The 20,317-nt window shown below is 40.1% G+C and overlaps 1 protein-coding gene across 2 annotated transcripts in view; it reads left to right on the top strand.

Moving 5' to 3' along the window:
* The window catches only part of zcchc14 (zinc finger, CCHC domain containing 14), a 36,614-nt gene extending 16,718 nt beyond the window's left edge, over positions 1 to 19,896 (top strand). Inside the window, exons 3-14 of one of the 2 annotated variants that reach the window (XM_038290972.1) lie at positions 4,484 to 4,679; positions 7,816 to 7,886; positions 7,978 to 8,049; positions 8,473 to 8,540; positions 11,036 to 11,205; positions 12,599 to 12,635; positions 13,991 to 14,444; positions 14,523 to 14,620; positions 15,344 to 15,438; positions 16,562 to 16,720; positions 16,810 to 17,922; positions 19,564 to 19,896. In XM_038290972.1, coding sequence (XP_038146900.1) covers positions 4,484 to 4,679; positions 7,816 to 7,886; positions 7,978 to 8,049; positions 8,473 to 8,540; positions 11,036 to 11,205; positions 12,599 to 12,635; positions 13,991 to 14,444; positions 14,523 to 14,620; positions 15,344 to 15,438; positions 16,562 to 16,720; positions 16,810 to 17,922; positions 19,564 to 19,619 — 2,589 coding nt within the window. In that variant the 3' untranslated portion in view covers positions 19,620 to 19,896. Of the gene's footprint in view, positions 1 to 4,483; positions 4,680 to 7,815; positions 7,887 to 7,977; positions 8,050 to 8,472; positions 8,541 to 11,035; positions 11,206 to 12,598; positions 12,636 to 13,990; positions 14,445 to 14,522; positions 14,621 to 15,340; positions 15,439 to 16,561; positions 16,721 to 16,809; positions 17,923 to 19,563 lie in introns of both variants that reach the window. The other variant, XM_038290970.1, reaches the window with a different exon arrangement.
* The last annotated feature ends 421 nt before the right edge of the window (positions 19,897 to 20,317 follow it).

Genomic DNA, 20,317 nt, shown 5'->3' with positions numbered 1-20,317 from the left:
AAGCAGAGAACAAAGATGACTGCTGCGCTGGAGGAAGGAACATGAAACAGTCCTTCTAGGTCTAAATTAAAACTGCTTTTTTTTTAAATCCACCCACAAGCTTCTTAGGAGCATTCCTGTTTAATCATTTGTCAAAATTATTTTCTCTTTCTTCTATTTTGAATGAAAAAATCTCATCTCAACTGCCCCCTTCACAAAAATAGTGAATAATTCATTATACTTTCTCAGCTCCTATAATTTTGATACCTTATAATATAATGTCAATGTACATGAGAGAGCAGTTGAAGAATTTGTGGATTTGATGCCGCGATCGGCTTCTAATGACCTGATCAATGCGTCTGATCTTATTTAGTGGCACATGCTCGTCTTTCATTATCAGCAGGACGAGATCAGCCAATCAGAGGCAGACTTTGGTAAACATGAGATTTATGTCAGGTTTGTTACCCAAAGATTCTTAGACATTTTTTTCTTGAATAGAGAGAGTTGATTAATCTTTACGGAGGAGGATTAGGGACGTAAAAAAAAAAAAGCAAAAAAAGTCAGCTCATTTTTAAATTTTATTTCAGTTTAGTATGGGGAAAAAGTCAGATTTCTGACTTTAATCTCAGAATTCTGACTTTAATTTCAGAATTCGGATTTTAATCTCAGAATTCTGACTCTTTTCTCTTAATTCTGACTTTAATTTCAGAATTCGGATTTTAATCTCAGAATTCTGACTCTTTTCTCTTAATTCTGACTTTAATCTCAGAATTCGGATTTTAATCTCAGAATTCTGACTTTAATCTCAGAATTCTGACTTGAATCTCAGAATTGTGGATCTTAATGTAGATGGGCACCATGAAGGAAGAGATGTGAGAGCACTCAGCTTCACTGACAAAGATGTGAGTTGTTTGGGAGGGCCAGTAACACAATGGTGGAAAATGACGCAATTAGGCAACTTTTTACGTGTCAGAGAGGTCCCCTGTGATGCAGTTTAGTTAATGGAAGAGCAGAAGGTGATTAAAACGAGAGCTAGGTTTGTCTCTAAAACAGACAAGGCTACGGCTTGATCCTAACATGTTTGTTAGCTGTCGGAAAACAGTCAGAATTCTGAGATTTAAGTCAGAATTCTGAGATTAAAGTCAGAATTGTGAGAAAAAAAGTCAGAATTCTGAGATTAAAGGAATACTACACCCAAAACAGGATTAGCCTTCATTTTCTACTCACCCCCATGCTGAACAACACTCTGGAGTACTTTTTTGATATCTCAAATGCATCTGGAGATCTGGGAGGCTTCTTGCTGTCTGCTGACATTCAAATAAAGGAGGTCTATTGTGCCCGAGGCAGGAAGGTCCATAAAAGTCCACAAAAAACGTGTCAATATTCCTCCATACTGCTCGTCCAATGTATTCCAAGTGTCCTGAGTGGGTAGCATCCAGAATTTACTCGAAACGAAGTCATTTAGAATGTTTTTAGAGCATAAACATACATACAAACATAGTGTATAGGATTTCCTGAAAGCACGCACATGCGCGTTCACAACGCTACGGAAGCCGGCAGACCAAACCAGATGAAAGTGCGCATTCAGCGTCTGCTCTGCCGATAATGCAAGCGTAGAAGAAGAAATGTGCTGTTTACCTGTGCAAAGAAAGAAACAACGAAAGAAAAATGTCTGAGGACTTCAGTGTTGAGGAAGAGCATGAGTTCTTTGCCGAGCTGAATGCGCACTTTCGTCTGGTTTGGTCTGCCGGCTTCCGTAGCGTCGTGAACTCGCAGGCGCGCGCTTTCAGGATATCCTATACACTACTGTTTATGCTCTAAAAACATTCTAAATTACTTCGTTTCGAGTAAATTCTGGATGCTACCCACTCAGGATACTTGGAATATATTGGACGAGCAGTATGGAGGAATATTGACACGTTTTTTGTGGACTTTTATGGACCTTTCTGTCTCGGGCACCATAGACCTCCATTATTTGAATGTCAGCAGACAGCAAGAAGCCTCCCAGATCTCCAGATGCATTTGAGATATCAAAAAAGTACTCCAGAGTGTTGTTCAGCATGGGGGTGAGTAGAAAATGAAGGCTAATCATGTTTTGGGTGTACTATTCCTTTAAAGTCAGAATTCTGACTTTTTTGTCATATTATTAAAATTAAAAAATCTGTTTACTTTTTTTTTATTTTTTCAGTGGCCCTAATCCTCTTCCATAAATCTGATAAAACTGTCATTGTAGATATTCTAGTCTCTGATAATACTTTTTTTTTTTTTGCACATTCACAGTAGCAAACATGTAATACATTACATGTTTGCTACTTTTTCTGAGGTTGCCGTTGGACATTAATCAGTCCTCTTCTGTTTTAGTTTTCTTCAGCATCTGGCTGCTGCTTTGCCCTCCTCTAATTCATGGAAGCTTATTTATTGTATCCTTCTTTTGTTATCTTGGTGAATGTTGTTGCATGTCCTCAATCTATTCTCATGACCGGTATCTATCCACTCTCTTATTTATCAAGTCATCTTTCCTAAGGTTTGACTAACACGAAGCAGCTGGATGCTGTGACTCCAGAGAGAAAACAGTTGCATTTGTTGTTTTATTTGAGTTATTTTTTTTAATGCAGGAACAATGCAGTGTTTGAATACACCATATGAAATACATTACTTTACTAGGCCAATAGAAACCTGCATAATCGCCCTATTATTATGCGTGTGCTTTATAAGTCTATAAAAGCAGAGCCTGTGACTTAATAGCAGAGTACAGCTGATTTTTATGTGAGAGGAAAGAGGAGGCACCGCTCAAGAAATCTGAATTTTCAGCAAACTCCAGATTTTTTTACTGGAGTTTGTTTTGAATCTAACTTCTGCTTAATGTTTCCCTCATTCAGAGTCCTGCTTTACCTTTAAGTATTCCTGCCTTTCAGTCTGCAGGCAGAGGGGAGTTGGCGCTGGCTCAGTTACATGCGGATGTGGCGGTAGCACACTTAATTGCTTTCAGATCTACGGCCTGGACGACATCAGCTAACAGCTCGTACTGTATCTGTGCTTTTCGCTTGAAGCAGAGCGGCTGAGTTCATATCTGATGATTCAGCATTTTTATGGGGATTTCTCAAGAAGTTTGAAGGAAAAAACTTCAACTAATTATTTTTATGCCTTTTTTTCCTTTTTTTCCCCAGAAACCTCTTGTTTTAAGCTCTGATTAGTATTCGGGGTGTTTTTTTTTTTATTTTACTACCCTGACTCAGAAATAAACGTGGGCTCAGTCTGGGTAATATTTCATAACCATTTGAGTTTGAGGACTGTTATTTATATTGGAAACAGCTTGTGGTGCCAGTTTGCCACATGTTAATGTTTGGCTTTCATGTGTATTAACTTCAACTTACAACCAACAAACTGGGTGGAAAAAAATCTTCTGCAATCATTTAAGCTATTTTCCTCTGCACTAATTTCTCTCATAAAACATATTTCTCCATTTAGAAACAACTCAAAAAGCCGTAAACACACATTTTACATTCTTCCTCTTCATCTAGCTAAATTTGTGAATTATTTTCTTTTCTATTTTCACCCCTAAAACATTTTGGCTCTTTAGCTGTAAAACCTTTGGCAAAAACAGATATGGAGGCTCTACTGTTTGATGATCTTTAGTCAGACGTTTTATTTGGAAGGCAAAACCAATAGTACTCAACAATACTCACAGCTGATTTATTAACCAACTCAAAAACAGAATTAACAAAAAAAAAATTCTAATTAAAGATTCATCTTTTTACTGATTAACTAAAAGGAGAAATATGGGATCATAGATTAAAAAATATCAAATATAGGGAGCAGCTTGGAATGCCCAGGGGGCATTGTGAATTTAAGGGTTTTGCCCAAGGACTCAGAGCGACAGTCTGAGGTTTAATCTGGCAACCTTGCAGGAAGATGGAATCATCTGCAGCGGAAATGTGCATCCTTTCTTCAGGATGTGATTTTTTCTTTACAGGTTTTGCAACAAACAAATGTAACAGCCTTATCATCTTGGCTAATGGAAAGTCCAGGATTTTTCAGTGAATCCCAGTTTCATCCACAGTCCCGTAACTTCCTTCCTCTAGAACCTTGTTTTCTTGGATGCAGCCTTAATGATGTTTCTAGTGTGACTTTCCTGGATGCACAGTCGTTAAGTAATCAGCTCTTTACATTATTAAATGTTTATATGTCAGTATCTGTGATATTTTTATATCTGTTATACTTATTGAAACATGTCAACAAAGCTGCTTTATTAACTGAGGAAAAAAATATGGACATCCCAACCTTGGGAGGGAAAATACAGGCTTTGCTTAATGTTAAACTTCTGCACAGAACATTTTATTTTTAGGTCCATCTAAGTTCTTTGACTTGACTTTGATTTGAAAATCTTTTGAACATTTTTAATTATTTCAGCAGTGTCATTAAAAAAGATGTTTGATGAGGACCATTCTCTCTCCAAGCAAAATAAGTAAAGCTGATTGCCTCTCTTCTCCCATATATTTTCCAGAACCCACAGTCTCAGAAACAGACAACAGATTCCCCAGCAGGGTCAGGACTAGCCTCTGGTGCAGCATTAGGTCACGAGGATCAAGCGGCCCACCAGGAGCTCCCGTCTCTGTGCCCAGAACTCCGTTCTACTCCACCAGCTCATCAGCAAACCCAGGATACCTCAACCAGCAGCCACCAGGAGAAAGTGGGAAAGGGTGAGCAGCTGTTATTCTAACGTTTGTTTAGCAGAGACCTTTAGAACAAGATGCGACACGCTGGCGTATCTAAACACAGGAGTGGAGCTAAAAGAATGCTGCCCTCAGGGTTAGGTGTATAGGGTTGAACCACTGGGTTTTGGTTTTTAAAATGAGACCTTAACAAATGTGGCAGAACCTCAAAATCAGTCTTCAGAGCCTTCAATGTTTGCCGAAATACTCGCTCTGCATGAATAAACATATATCCTGCACAGTGCTGTGCAGATTTGATTCTGAAATCTCCTGCACAGCATTGTGTCCTCCATCATTACTAGTTTGAATATGCAAACAATTTTCATATCACGGGAGGTTGAAGTTTTATTCAGCTTCAATGAGTCACTCTGTAGAAAGTGGTTTTGTCAAACCAGAGAAAATGAAATGATAGCAGAAAAAAGATGACTTTAAACTTTGAATGTATGTATGAGTCAGTTGCCAGTTTGTTAAATATAAAGGGTGCCGGGGGTTTCTGTAACTTGGAATACTTTTGGCATGTTTGAGGTTCAGGAAAAGTGTGTTTACTGAACAAATTGTTGGATGGACATTAATGTTGGGATTTCCTAATTTCAGGTTTCCACTCAGCATTTTTTTTTTCAGAATATTCTGCAGAGTTATCAAATTTATCAGATATGAAAGATTAGGATTTCCTGCACAAGATGGGGAGAGGCGGCCTACTGGTTAGGGCATAGATCTTGGAACCCTGAGCTTCTGAGTTCGAGCCCCGCTCCCACAGACTGCCACTCTGGGTCCCTGAGCAAATACCCTTAACCCACTCTGCTCCCTGGGTGCTGCACAATGGCCATCCACTGCTCCCCAAAGAGATGGGTTCAATGCAGATAGCTCATTTCGTTGCTGTGTACTAGTGACAGTGTAATAACAATAAAAAAAGCTGGAAAAAAACAAGTCTCAGAATGGTCTCTTCCTAACAGGCATATTCACAGGATAATTTTGCCACCGGTGCAGAGCTTATTAAACACACAGGAATAGCAATGATGAAAAAGAGACAAATGTAAATTTCTTCACTATAATGAATCATCATTCTGATTGTTTGGGAATTAGTTTGGAGAGAGAAAGTTAGTCATGATTAAAGACATTTGAAAATCAGCTGCTAACAATATTTTGGGTAATGGAGAAAATTTCACTTGTGATAAATCCTCTTATACCTAACTCCTCTTATCTCTATCTGTGCTTCCAACCCCCTATAACCTTTAGCACTATGGGAACTGTAATCTGTGTCAGGTGTGGGCATAAACCGCAGTTAGACTCCTCTTAACTTGCAACTCTGAATACATCAGCCACCATTTACAGCATTTAAACAAGTGTTTTATGACATTATTATTGCACTCACTAACATTACAATGATGATATGCTTGTGATATTCTTTGCAGCCCTCAGCCTGATGCAGTCCATGTGTGAAACTGAGTTTTCATCCAAAGTAGCTTCCTTCAGTTTTTTTTTTTTCCAGGGAAAATACCATGACTAAGATTTCTACGTAAACGTCCTCAATGATTAGCGTCTTACAGCAGATATGATTACAGTATTGGCTCAAAGATTGCAACATTTTCTCTCCCTGCCAGAACAATTAGCCTTTTCTATGCTGCAAAGTAGTCAGTATGTTACCTAAAAATCTTGTTTTCATTCATCAGGTGAAGGTTTTTATGAAGAAATTAAGCTATAAACTCATCACTGGAGCGAATCTCCAGCACCTAAACAACTTAAACTAAATGATGGATTTTTTATTGATGAAAAATTATGAGTTTTCTTATTATTCATGTTTGTCTCAGCTGGCCATTTACCTGTGGCCCATATGCTCAGCTAAACAAAATCCATGTACTTCTGCACAGTAGCTGCTTAATATATTTTTCTGACTGGTTTTCAGAGCATTTGGTTAAGGCTTTCTTTAAGCTTTTCTTGTTTTGTCATTTATACTTTATAGTATATTTTCTGTTGTTTTTTTTAACTCTTGTACTCATTTTATTAAGTTTATTAATTAAGCGTTTTTCTGTTGTTGTTGTTCACCTCATGTGTGAGGTTCTTGCCAGCAGCAGGGTCCCTCCTCTCATTCCCACCTGTTACCCGCAAGTTCGGTTTTTCAGAAGCCTAATCTATCAACAGGGATGCCTTCCATTATCCGCCTTTAGAAATCAGTGACCTGGTGAGAAGCTGTAACACAACACTCAGCTATGTCACCTCTGGTAACACTGCATAACTGTTCCCAACATAAAACGCTGGCCTTCAGAGTATAACCAGGAGAGCAATGTGAAGTCCATGTTGCAGGTGTTGTTTCTCTGTGTTCAGCGTCGTCTTTAAGGCAGCTGATCGGGAGTTATTGCATTTTTCTGCATGTCTGCAGTAACTGCTGATGTAAACTAGTAAAATCAGTTGGCAGGTGAGAATCAGCAGCTTGTTCTAAATACACAATCTGACAGTTTGTTGGTGTAAATGTCTTTGGAAAACCTCCACAGCTGGATGCACCCATCAAGGCGGAGAGCAGTGTACGCCTCAGCAGCTTGTCCCTTCACGCCCAATGCCAAATTAGGGCCGTGTATCTGTACATGTCTGAACCCACACCCGTGTTTTCACTTGCACTCAATTTCCATCAAGTGACATGAATCAAACTGAAGCACAGCGATCTAAACCAACTCTCAAATTGAAGTATGCATTCACGAGAATGATAAATCGACAAATAAAATATGTGCACATTTTCTTATCGTTTGTGGAGACCCACATACAAAGATTCATGATTTTACCCTCTTTAATCCTAGAATTGGATCACTGTACTGTTTTCAAAATATTAAAGGTATTATTTAGTGAGGATTGTTTGTTTTTCTTACTAGAATTCGTATAGGAGGTTTTGAGGATAGAAATGTAGAACATGTGCAGTTGTATTGGGACATTGGTGAGGTGTGTGGGAGGAGTAACAGATGGGTTTAAGGTAAGGAGGGATTACATCCGGGATTAGTTCTTATCTCCTTGTTTGCAGTGATGATGGGCAGGTTGACAGATAAATCAGCAAGGAGTTTGCATGAACTTATATTGTTTGCAGATGACATTAAGAATCTTTAGTGAGAGTGTCTTTACCAAAGTGTGCTTCTTTCAGCTGTGATTGAACGGGTGCTGATAAGGAGGGTGACGCACAAGTCAGAAAATGGCAGCGAATATGTGTTTGAGGTAAATGAACACCTAGAAATAAATAACACCTTTCTTTTTTTTTATCAACCTCAGCCATTGCTGTGATTCTTTCTCTCATCTGCTTCTCCAGGTGGGCTGGTCCGACGCTTTCACATATTCAGTTGTCAGGACTCAAAAGGAAGTGGCAGAATTATTATCCCAGGTAATATTGCTGGGGGTTTTTTAGGGTTCAGATGACATTTAAAGGCTTATGGTGCCATTTGAGATGTGGGGGTGTAACCAGTTTGTACACAAGATTGCTTAATTTCTGAATATAATTTGTGAACATAAATGTATGAAAGTATGTCAGTGAGCTGGCAAGAATTGTTAGGATTATCAAAGTAATAAATTTAATGTTGAAATTTCAAGAGAATCCATCGAATTACCTAAAAGCAGAAATCAGTGATGAAGAAGGATTCAATGCTGCAATGCTTTCTCTTTTCCAGGTAGTTTTTCATGCCACCATGGTTATTTGAACATTCAGTTTTTTGTGTGTAAAAAGCTCCGTATCATCTGTATAGTGTGAGAATGCGTAGTACATTATGGGTCACTTTAAGTTGAATCGTGCTGAAAGTTTTCCTGTCAGCTTTCACAGGTTTTTCCTGAAGATGGTCTGGAGAAGTTCCTTCCTCAGGCCCTAGAGGTCGACACCAGGTAAGTCCAAAAACTTCACTAAAGTTTTGCAAAGACGTTGGATGTTTAAGTATATGCAGTGACTGGAGGAGTTTGTAGGTACACATTTGCTCTGAGGAATCACTGAATGGAGAGACTTCTAAGAAATGTAATTAATTGGTTAATTGTCTTTTTATTTATTTTTTTATCTTTTGTTTAAACTAATATGGACCTTTCTTCTGTCTGCAATGAAGACATAAATTTCAATAGAATTTGGTCTCTTGTTAATGGGCGAATCACTTTCAGCAGAGCTCTCACTTCTACATGCCTAAATCTTGTGTTCACAGTAATGCTATGTTCACACCGCACACGCTTTGGGCAGCAAAAAGGTGCCTGCTGCTTCATTTTTAAATCTTTTACACATTAAGGTCAGATGCTCGTCAAGAGCATCTTTGACGCTACTAAAGCGCGTCCAGTAAAATGTGTCCAGATGCGTCTGATGCTTTAGCTACTCCTGTGTTCAGTGGCAGAGATGGGCTTTGCTATATTTGCCGTTGTAAGTGGGTAAAAAGTAGTTGTAATATGTTTTTAAGCAAGAAAATCTACCTTGAAACATCGTCTGTGAAATCAAGATTATTATCCTGCCTTAGAAATATTATTTCTGTGACAGTGCCACGTAGTTCTCCACATACCGGCGATGTGCTGTCAGTGGAAATTCCTGCAGCAGCTGGGGGTTTTCCACTATTGTTGTTTTCTTTCTTTTTTGTCTGGATTTTATTGTGATCACACTATCACAAGCACAGAGCAATGACATAATCTATCTGCATTTTACCCATCCCCTTGGGGAGCAGTGGGCTGCCATTGTGGCAGGGGAGCAGTGTGGTCTTAAGGGTCTTTGCTCAGGGACCCAGAGTGGCAGTCTGTGGGAGTGGGAATTGAACTCAGAATATCTGGATTCCAAGCACAATGCCCCAACCACTAGGCTGCCACTCCCCTTAATAATAAAAGCGATCATATTCTGCTGGCAGGTTTCGCTATTTTAAGTTAATTTAGGCATTAATAAACTGTTTCAGAGGAGTGATCATAGCGGTCTGCATCAGCAACACCGCATCTGTCTCCCTGCCAGCTCCCAGATCGGCTTGTCTGCTTGGTTGATGTGGTGCGTGTAGCAGCAAAAGTTCCATTTGTCCAACTCTAACATCTGCTGCTGGTGAAGCCTGTCATGCTCCTCAGATGCTCAGAAGCTCATAAAGCGATACTTCAGCTGCTCAGATGCATCAAGACGTGCTGTTCAGCTGCTCTAGACGCGGCGCAGGACCTTTTGATGCGCGTCAACCATTTACAAGACATGGGCAATGTGGAGTCAACAAGTCATCTCCATGTCATGTATTTAATCTACCCAGCCAATTAACCAGGTGAGTCCAATCTGCACAGGTTAAAGATTGGACTCACTTGCTTCAGTGGCTGGGTAGAACAAATACATGACATGGAGATGACTTGTTGACTCCACATTGCCCATGTCTGCCATTTACCATGTATCTAAACCTGCTGCTTCAATCACTTGCGGTGTGAACGTAGCATAAGTAAGGTGTCTGTGTGTGGAAGTTAAGATAACAGACAGTTAATAGAAGTAGTATGGGTAGTATTATAGATTTTTGGTTGTAAAGTTTATTGATCTTATATAATTGGAGGATTTTGTTTGCTTTTTGCAACTAATAATCTGAGAAGGGTGTTTCTATTTATCCCCCTTAAGTGTGGTTCCCCTAAATAAAATCTGGTACAACCAATTACTTTCAGAAGTCAACTAATTACTAATCTTCATAGATTCAATAAGTGAGCATATCTGAGTGTCTACAAAGATTGCTGCGTAAATTTTAAGATGCGCAAACCAGAATGGCTGTAAAGAAAGACAAGGTTCTAAGCCATGTAGATACAGGTAATAATTGTTTCGGAAAAAATATTAAAAAAATTTTGTGCAACTATGGTGCACTTAGTAGCCTTCACAGTGCTATGAATAAAAGTAAAAGAAAATTAAAAAAAAAAGCCCACTATGCCATTTTGTAGGCTCGTTTGATGTTCTTTTTCTTAGCGGTATTCTTTTTCATAAACATGCCACTTGATTTTATTTCAGTCATTTTTTATTGTTATTTTGGTTTAACTGGTTAAATAATGTCCGCTGCCCACTGCATTCAATTGTGCTGGTCTGTGTAGATGTTCTTTATTAAAATTATTCTGCTATTGTTATTTTCAACAATACAAATGTGTTTACATGCCTCCTTTGTGGCAATAACTGCAGATATTTGTGCGTGTCAGTTTGTAACATATTTTCAGAGTGTTGTACATATTTATGAAGGAAGACATGCCTAAAAAAAAGATTTGTGCACTGATGAATTTTCACCTTCTTTATGATTGCTTTTTTTTTGTAATGGATACAATAATTTTTGAATGACAGTTTGTTAAACACAGTTGATCTTTGTCTAATAAAAACTTTTTTGGGGGGATTTTATGCAACCTTCGTTCTTCTTTGTGTTGTCCAGGTGTCTGACTGCTTTACCCAGTCATGTCCTGAAGCACCCCACTGTCCAGCTGTTCTTCAACTCCAGCCGGCCTCGGTCACCCAACTCTCCCTCCTCTCCCCCTTCCGCCAGAATACCTCCATGTTCCTCTTCACCCAGCAGTCCCACCTGCACGCTCACTTCCAGTTCCAGTAAGTTCTACCTTCCTTCATTCCACTAAAGATAAACATTAACTAAAATCTATTAAAGCTGGACGTATTTGATCAAATATGAGAGATCTATGAAAAGCTTCAGAGAAGGAAGGAGACACAGGGCTCCTGCTGGTGCTGAGGTGTTTGAGATGAGAAGAGCGGTAGTGTAAAAGAGGAGGCAATCAGTTGGTCGTAGAGAAGAGGTGAGACGGCACTCTGTGATTATTGAGGTGTTGGTCTATTTTGGTCTGGTGTGGGAATTCACTGCGGCATGTTTGTGTTGGGAAGCCCAGAGTGTGGTGACCTCATAGTGGTGTGTGTGTTTGTGTGTTCAATGTGTAAATGTGACTTCATCTAAGAGTGTATTTATAGCTGCCGTTGCAGCATGTGTCTCTCAGTGTGGCTCTTACTCTACGTTTATGCCTCTGAATCGTTCCAAGTTCTCAGTAGCAGCATTGTGAGTATGTCCAGCTTCATGGTGAAGTGCTCCCTCCATACACACTCTTGCCCAAACTGTGTGACGGTCCATCATGTGCACACTAGACTAGATGAACGGCTCTTTTACGCTGCATATTCTTGCTGGTAGACGTTTAAGAGAATTAAAGATTCCTGAAGGATTCTAGTGTCAGAGTTCAGAAGATTATGTTTCTTTTGGGAATACTTTGTAGAGGTGGAAAGAAACATGCTTGTATTGTTCTGTGCAGCAGATTAATCCATTATTTAAATAATCATCAACTAATTAGACTGTAGTTCTACCAGAATTGTGAACAAATATGTAAACATTTTGCATTTAAGATAAAACTTCTGCTCGTCAGTATGGTCTTTCCAGAACTCTTCAATTGGAAAAGTTTTAGTTTCACCTGGCTTAAACGATGTAAAATATCTTCTTTAAGTATCCTATTTCTATCCGTTTGATAAACCAATAATTGAAAAAGTGATAAACAGATGAATCAATTAGCAAAATGAATGTTAGTTGCAGCCCCAGTTAGGTTATTTAAGTTTGTACAAGTCAAAGGAAAAGCTTATATATTTTTTATTCATTACAGAGTGATATATTTTAGCATGTGTTTTATATTTTTTATTTTTAACAGAAAATATAAACAAAACAAAAAAAAAGCATTTGAAGACAAAATTATTATGCATGATTTGTGATTTATTTTTAGATCAGATCTAAGAGTCAACATGAGAGACTAAAAACATGAGAGCATCTAAGTCAGCATTTAAAAATCCTCCTGAAGAAACTGGTTGCGGTTTTACCCTGATCAATTAGTTTTAGTAGAAGGCACATTATTATTGATCAGCTTTGTCTTGTAAGGGGAAAAAGACACAAGAGTATGTATGACACTGAACAGATTTCTCACTGTGTTGTCTGTTTTGTTTCTCTGTGTTACAGATACCGACTGCATGGTGCAGTACAGAGGATCTAACAGGTGATTTTCTTGCATTTCGTGCACATTTTTTGCTGCATCAAAACTCTAGATTCATTTAGATCTCTCTTTTTTTCTTTTAGTTTTCCAATTATTAAGTAATTTCCTAAAGGTTCCGGACCAGTTTACCATAATGCAATATATGCAGATTAAACTAATGACTCATAGCATGATGTGTGAAATATGACTATAATTAGTTTTTACTGAGGGTTTGAGGATGATGCATCTAGCATAAAGAAATAAAGTGTATATGTTTTGGGCTGAAATTTGTATTTTATTTCTTGTATTGCCAATGCATTCATGCATTTACTGATTCATTTGTGTATTTAGCATTTAGCATTCATACCTTAAAGCTATAGTGTGTAATAATTACAGGGATATACAGTCAGAAATGTAATATATTATACATAACTATGTTATTTATCATCATCTACGAGCTCAGCCTCTTAACCTTAATATTTGCGTTGCCTTAGAATTCGTTATTTATAATTACATAGGAGCGGGTCTCGCAGCCATGGAGGCAGACATCTTTGCGCTACGGCAGCGCAGAGGCAACAAACTAGCGATTGCGAGATCGCCCATTACGCTCGAAAGTAACTACGGCAAGTTGAGAGAGATGAACTGAGACGGTACTGAACAATAGATGGCAGTATTTAAATTATCTATGTAAACAAACCTCATCACATGAGAAGGTAGGTGATGCGGACGTCGTGGAAGACATTTTGTCCCGTAACGCTCGCCGTACTGTTGGGGGGGAGAAGTGGTGGGGGGGAGATGTTCATGTTGCTGCGGTCTGCAGTCTGACCGCTAGATGTCGCTAAAAATTACACACTGTAGCTTTAAGTTCATGTGAAAGCACTTTTTGCAGCATTCCTCTATTTGCTATCCAATGTTAATGCTATGTTTGTCTTCTTGTTTGTGTTGAGATTTGTGCAGCATTTGCTAATAATGTGTCATTTTTATCATGTAAATAGAGGAAGAAAAAACTAAATCAGCATAAAAGAAAGCAAAAGAAATGGCATGACAGATTTTCAAACAATGCACCAGGAGCAGAGCAAAGGACCTCACTGTGTGATTTCTGCATGGCTGTATCTTTTATTTACTAACTTACCACCAGTCATGTGCAGTCTGTGGTGGTTAGTTTGTGTAAAGGGTGACGTTTATCCAATTGAGTCCATAATTATTTCTTTAATCTCTAAAGGCTGAACCATATAATAGATTGAGTTACATGTGTTTGGCCTGCTTGTTAAAGCTCCTAAAGTTAACTTCAGTGAATATTTTTAGTCTATTTCTAAAAGCTGTTGATGTTTCTGTTGAATTGAATTTATGGGACTCATTGCCAGCCTCTTCTCTTTCAGGGTGGTGTACAGGGTGGCCAGCGTCCAGCCCGTGGTCAGCACCCACAGCCCCGTCTTGACTCGTTCCCCTCCTCACCTTTCCTCCCTCCTGTCTCCCGCTGTTCCTCCTCCTCAGCACACTCTGCTGCTTCCCTCCATGCATCACCTCCCCTCGAAGTGCTCTGCAGCCGTTGGAGGCGATGCATCCTCTCTGCTGCATCACAGTCAGCCTCACTCATACCCACAGCCCCTGCAGCACCAACTTCATCCACAAACCAGCCTTCAGCCCAGTACGCAGTCCTTGCACCTGTCCCATTCCCAGCAGGTGTCCCACTCGCATTCCCTGACCCGCTCCCAGTCCCATCCAGCACAGTCCCAGCCCAACACTCCGGAGCAGAACGGCATCCTGGACTGGCTCCGCAAACTTCGGCTCCATAAGTACTACCCAGTCTTCAAACAGCTCACCATGGAGGAGGTCTGCACTGCTTTAAATTTTATTTTGGAATAACTTCATGAACGAACGTTTCAGCCTTCTACCTGTTTCTGTGAGCAGTTTTTAGCTCTGACGGAGGAGGACCTAAACAAGTACGACCTGACCCAGGGAGCTAAGAAGAAACTAAAGACTCAGCTGGAGCTTCAAAAGTCAGCAGAGTAAGCTGCAGAACATTTCACTTAATGAATGACATTAGCCGGAAAAGTTCCAGAACATCTGGAGAGTCTCAGGAAATCAGATGTGTTTTAAAAGGCAGCTCAGAAAAGCTGTTATATGTTCACAAATCTCAGCTGTCAGATTGTTTGTATTCTGAGAAAAGCACACATTTAGTTTGGGGATGATTCAGGGTTCAAGTTATTGTTTCATTGTCTGGAAATAGTTAAAATAATCTTTTAAAGGATCAATCTAATTTACTCTTCGACAGGGTTGATTTTGGCTCAGCCTTAACCTCATTATAGAGTAACAGGCAGGCTGATCAGCCGCTGATATCTGAGTGTTTAGAACCTCCATAAACGGTCAATGGTTAACTGGCTGGTGGGGGATCAGAGAGTTAAGGCGTACTCAACAGGAGGAAATCTGGGTGGACGCAAACTGAAAACACGAACCTACTCAAAAAAACTTCTACACTTCCGATTTTTATTACTCAAGCAGATCCAAACCTGTGCATGCATTTCCTTTACCTCTCTGCTGGTTCTGTTCAGCTTTCCAGCCAGTTGAGGATGTGTGTGTCTGTGCTTAAACAGGATGCAGAAAATGGAAATTTCCTCCAGCAGGTTCTCCATAAAAAGAAACATGTTTTTAAAGAAGCAAACCGACCCATTTGGTGGACATTGTCTCCCCCTGGTGGAAAAAAGGTGTGATTTCTTGTGTGTCCACAGCAGGGAAATGAAGATGGAGAAGCGGCCCTGCGGCGGCATCGCCAGGGTGATACCTTCCAGTCATATGGGAATCTCTGCCCAGCCCACCCCCACTGCAGGTAACAGGATGTGAGGAATGTGTGTTTTCTCTTAAGGGGATTTTAATGCTTCATATAAAGTTAAGGTCTGATGGTATCATGTTTTGGTATTTAGCCTGGATGCACTCCTGTTTTCAGTAGAATTCCCGACCTCTCATGAATTGCCATTTGGATAATCTTAGGTATTTCCATGTAAAAATCCTTGGTAATCAATTTATCTTTTTTAATTTTTTTAATTAATGAGAAAAATACGGTTAAATAATTACGAAATTTTGTAATTTAAGATAAACATAATGTTTGAATTCAGGTCAGAATTGGAAAAATTGAGTGGTCTTTTTTGTATTAAAATAACCGAAACTTGTTACACTGTTGTCCAGGATATTATTTTTGGAGAAGTTTTGAGGAATGTGATATTTAGAATATGGATTAAAAAAAAAAATACATTAAGTGTTTTTTTTTTTTTTACTTTCAAGGCTAAAAGCAGGAAGGATCTGTCTCACAGCAGGTCTGGAGTCTGCTGCTACCTTAACGGCTGATAGCAGAAGAGATCACACTCTTCACATCAGATTTGTTCTTGGATTTATCCAGGCTGTTTGTTTCCTTGGACAGATGGCTCTTTTTTATCATAACCTGAATATTTATTGTTTTATAATGGATCAAAACTGGTTCATTTTTCTTTTTGTTTTCCTTAAAATTACTTTTGAAAACCGGATCAGTTTCAATCCAAGTCATGCCAGGTTAATATATTAGAGGAATTTCATAGTTGATCCATCAGGAAAATTTATTTAGGGATATTTAGAACAGGCCTAAAAAGCCAAAGTAAATATAGTTATTATAGTTGCAATAATTAAAAAGAGTTAAATATATATACAAATGGATTGATTTTGTGTATGAAATGCAGAGCAAGCTTATCCCCCCAAAACAATTACAGTTTACAGCACAATAGAATTAAGTAATTTTAGAAAGATGCAATGGTGTAATTATTCAGTCTTAATGTGAATCAATGTTTATTTTTAATCAATGGAGCATTTAAGGTTTGGAAAATAAAGTGTGAAAGTTAGTTTCCTTTACAGTGTCCTGAAAAGACAGACTTCAGTGTGTTTATTAGCAGCACTTTGAAGGTAAATCCTTAACTGTCGTGCAGGGGAGCAGCGGGTGGATGCAGACGGTGCGCTGCATCCTCCTCCTCTTCATCAGCTGATGTCCCCAGACAGCACCTCCTCCTCTGGTTATTCTGGCTCCTCCTCCTGGATGCCGATCTGCTGTGACTCTACCTTTGACAGGAGCAGAGACATTCTTGGACGTAAGTCTCCTCCGAGCGACCAGATGGGTGTGATGAAGGCGGGGGGTCGGTGACACATTTGAGATTTTTCTCACTGTTCTGTGGTTCAGGTGTTTCAGGTCTAAACCAAACCGGTGTTACAGAGAAAGGCCGCTTCATCTTGAACTCTGCCTGCCCCCCCGGTTCCAGTCGTCCCACAGCCCAAGTTCTTCCTGTCCAGACGGATCCGGCTCCTCCTCACCCACCTTCCTGCTCATCCCACCTTCCCTTCAACCTCCTTCAGGCTCCATACCACCCGCAGCCCAGTTACCCCGAGTCTGTCCCAAACCCAGCTCGCATCCTGTCGTCAACGCGTCAGCCCCGGCCCTCCCCGCTCTGCTCAGAGGACAGGGCTAAGCCTCTGGGCGCAGTCGCGGTCGGAGCGGGTTTCAGTTTAGGACCTGGAGTCGGGGTGGCGGCGAGGCTGGAGAATCAGTTTACGGGTCTCAGTATGGATGGATACTCCGGACCTCAGGAGTCTGCAGGAAGCCGCAGGAGGCCAGGGGGCGCTGTAGGTCTGATGGTGGAGACCAGCTCTGCCCTGACCTCCACATCCAACAGCCTCCATCACGTCTCCCAGCCACCTCTGCTCTTCCACCTCTCCTCCTCTCCAACCGGATACCACTATCACCCTGCCTCCTCCACATCGGGCGCTCTGCCCATGCCCACCAACCCCACTGCAGCAGCCCTGGGGAACCCTAACTACCAGCCTACCACAAGTCCCGCCCCGCCCTCTTCCTCCTCTGCCCCTTCCTTAAATCAGAGTTCAGCTCAAAGCACCTCCATGTGTGTTTGCAGCTCCTGTGGTTGCCATGGTAACTGTAGCCCCTATGGTACATTACCAGGGTATGCAGCTGCCGGCTACCTGCAGCCGTTCTCAGCCGGGCCCTCCCTGTTCACCCTGGGGCCCCTGCTCCACCTCAGCCCACTCATCGCCTCGTCCAGCACTTCCGGCCCTGGAGCCCCTCACTTCTCTTATCCCATGATGGTCCCGCCTACTCTCTATCGCCAGAGCCCCACATCACATGACCAGCAGCAGAGCACGGGGTTCTATCAGTCCCAAAGCACTGTGGGTAATGGAGGCCAGAAACGGGCAGCGGGGAATGTGTCCTGCTACAACTGCGGCGGCGGCGGACACAGAGCAGAGGAATGCAAGCAGCCAACAATGGAGTCAGCACAGCAGGGTGAGATGGAGCCAAGCTTCTGATTTAATGTGGACAGATCCTAATATCACTTTTATCTTTTGCTTATATTAAATTTCTCTTCCCCTTCAGTAGTAAAAAAATAAGGAAACAAAATAAAACAAGATAATACACCATTCAGATATTAAATGTTAACAATCTCATCTAAATTTTCAAATTCTTAGTTCATCACTAGAGAGCACTGCTTTGTCACACATCCTGTTTTGGTCTACAGAAGGTGTTAAACAGCTCCTCCTAGTGGTGAAAGTGTGCTTCTTGCTCCTAGAGGACAAGGGTCTTTTTGCAGACTTTTTCAAACGGTATATTTCAAGTCGTGACGCGATTTGTTTTGGTTTTTAGCAATACTGATCTGATCTATATTCTGAAAACTAATTCCTTTTTTTGGTTAATGACCATCATGCTGCTGCTCTTATGTTTTATTTTTTTCTCTTTTTGTTTATAATAGAAATCGTTTCGGTCTTGGTCTGTTAGGATTCAAAAAAAAAAAAAAAAAAAAGATTTCTAAAGCAACACATAAAGAGGAATGATTACAAACAGTTATTGTATTCTCTCCTTACTGGCGTCATCCCCACCCATCCGGGCAGTGGCCTCATTGCGCCGGATGTAGAAGGCAACACGTGTCTCTAACTTTTCTCTGTCATAAAGCACATCTTTGGCTCAGAAACCTCAATCTGCATGGCTCCATTCCTATGTGGTTGCTGCTAACCCGCTAAACTCCTGGGGCCAGTCAAGCTGCACTCCTCCCTCAGCTGTAACAACTAAAATACCTCAAGTTTTTCCCCATAATCGATTTTACACAATAAAATTAATATTTTTATAAACCATAAAATAGAAGGTCCTCTTTCTCTTTTTATATATAAGTTATGTATTAAATCATATGAAAGACATCAAAGATGGAACCCAGAGCTAGTTATGTTATAAAAAGGCTTAAATAGATCTGAATTACATCATTTAGATTAGGGAGGAAATTCAAATATGCAAAAGTTAAATAATAAAAAAAGAAACCACAACAAAACATAAAAAGAATCCATATTTTTAAAAGTTAACTGCAAGTTCCTTATTAACATCTCTTAGATTATTCAAATTCAGGATACAACTTTGTCAAATAATAAAGAATAATAATAATTATAATAAAGAGCAATAACCTAAGGTATGTGACGAGGTGCTCATTGTAGATAAAATATAAGATCTTATTTAGTGTAAATTCTTACTAAAATATCTGTACAGGAAAAACTAACTGTTATAAATTAATTTTCACCTTTAAAAACATTTTCATTTCTTATAAACAGTTGAAGATATTATTATTAGATCAATGTGGAGAATGAGACGCTGTTCTGTGTGTTTACAGGATGTTTGTTTATATGGATGTAATAAGAAGGGGCAGAATGTAGATTGACTCAGAAACCTTTTACCGGCAAAGTTTTGGTCTCATATTTGTGTTAACTTTATCCAATCACCTGAAAAACAAACAGCCATCACAGGGTGAAGCTGAACTTTGAAATGACCTTCAGAAAGCTTTGGGAGCTATTAATCATAGAGCAGTTTAAAAGAAGTCTGACTGCTTCAGCGAGACTCACCCACCTGCCAGGATTTTAATGTGTTTTTCTCTTCTGCATTTCTCAGGAACGTTTCGGCTGAAGTTCACTCCTCACTCTCATAATAAAGACTCTGGGGACTAAATCAGTGAGAGACAGCGATGCAATGAACATGGGACGAATGGTGGTGCCTGTGAGCAGTGGATCAGCGCTGGTTATGGAAATGAGACGAGGACACAGCGGGACCAATGGTTCATCTCTTGGGTCGCGCTGCTTTCATATGATCCCCTCAGATACAAACCGGAGCTTCTAACGTCAGATTAACTCTATAGAAAGATGTTTGGATCTTCCTCAGCATTGTCTCAGAGGCAGCTTCTCAGACAAACCATGAAGTATTTCAAGCTGAATGGCAAACCAAAGATGGCTCCCTTCCTGAAATCTCCATTTGCTTTTTCAGTTTTCAGACTTCAGTATTATCCTTCATCGTTGTGCTAAAATCAGGGTTTTTTTCAGCTGCTTTTCTCATGAACAAGAGAATTCAAAGTGTTATTGAACTTTTCAGTGGCTTTTCCAGGGCAAACCCAAACCAGGGAGACACTCAGGCAATCACTCTTTTACTTCCTCCTGAAAATTCATCCTATAGATAAAATAATAGCTGTATCAACATTAGAGAGGACGTTACATCCAGTTATACTGGGATCAACGACTGTTTAAACTGGAACCTTCCATCTGCATGGGTTTCTGAAGTTGACACACGATGGACAGATGGATGACGCATGGTATAGTCAGCTGCAGACAGCAGAAGGACGCGTTGCCTGCCTTAATGTGGCCTAAAACGGTCG

Source organism: Cyprinodon tularosa, unplaced genomic scaffold (genome assembly GCF_016077235.1).
Source record: "Cyprinodon tularosa strain WSP-4 unplaced genomic scaffold, ASM1607723v1 ctg290, whole genome shotgun sequence".
NCBI lineage: Eukaryota > Metazoa > Chordata > Actinopteri > Cyprinodontiformes > Cyprinodontidae > Cyprinodon > Cyprinodon tularosa.
The sequence above is the reverse complement of the archived record's forward strand: the minus strand, read 5'-3'. Positions and strand labels throughout refer to the sequence as shown.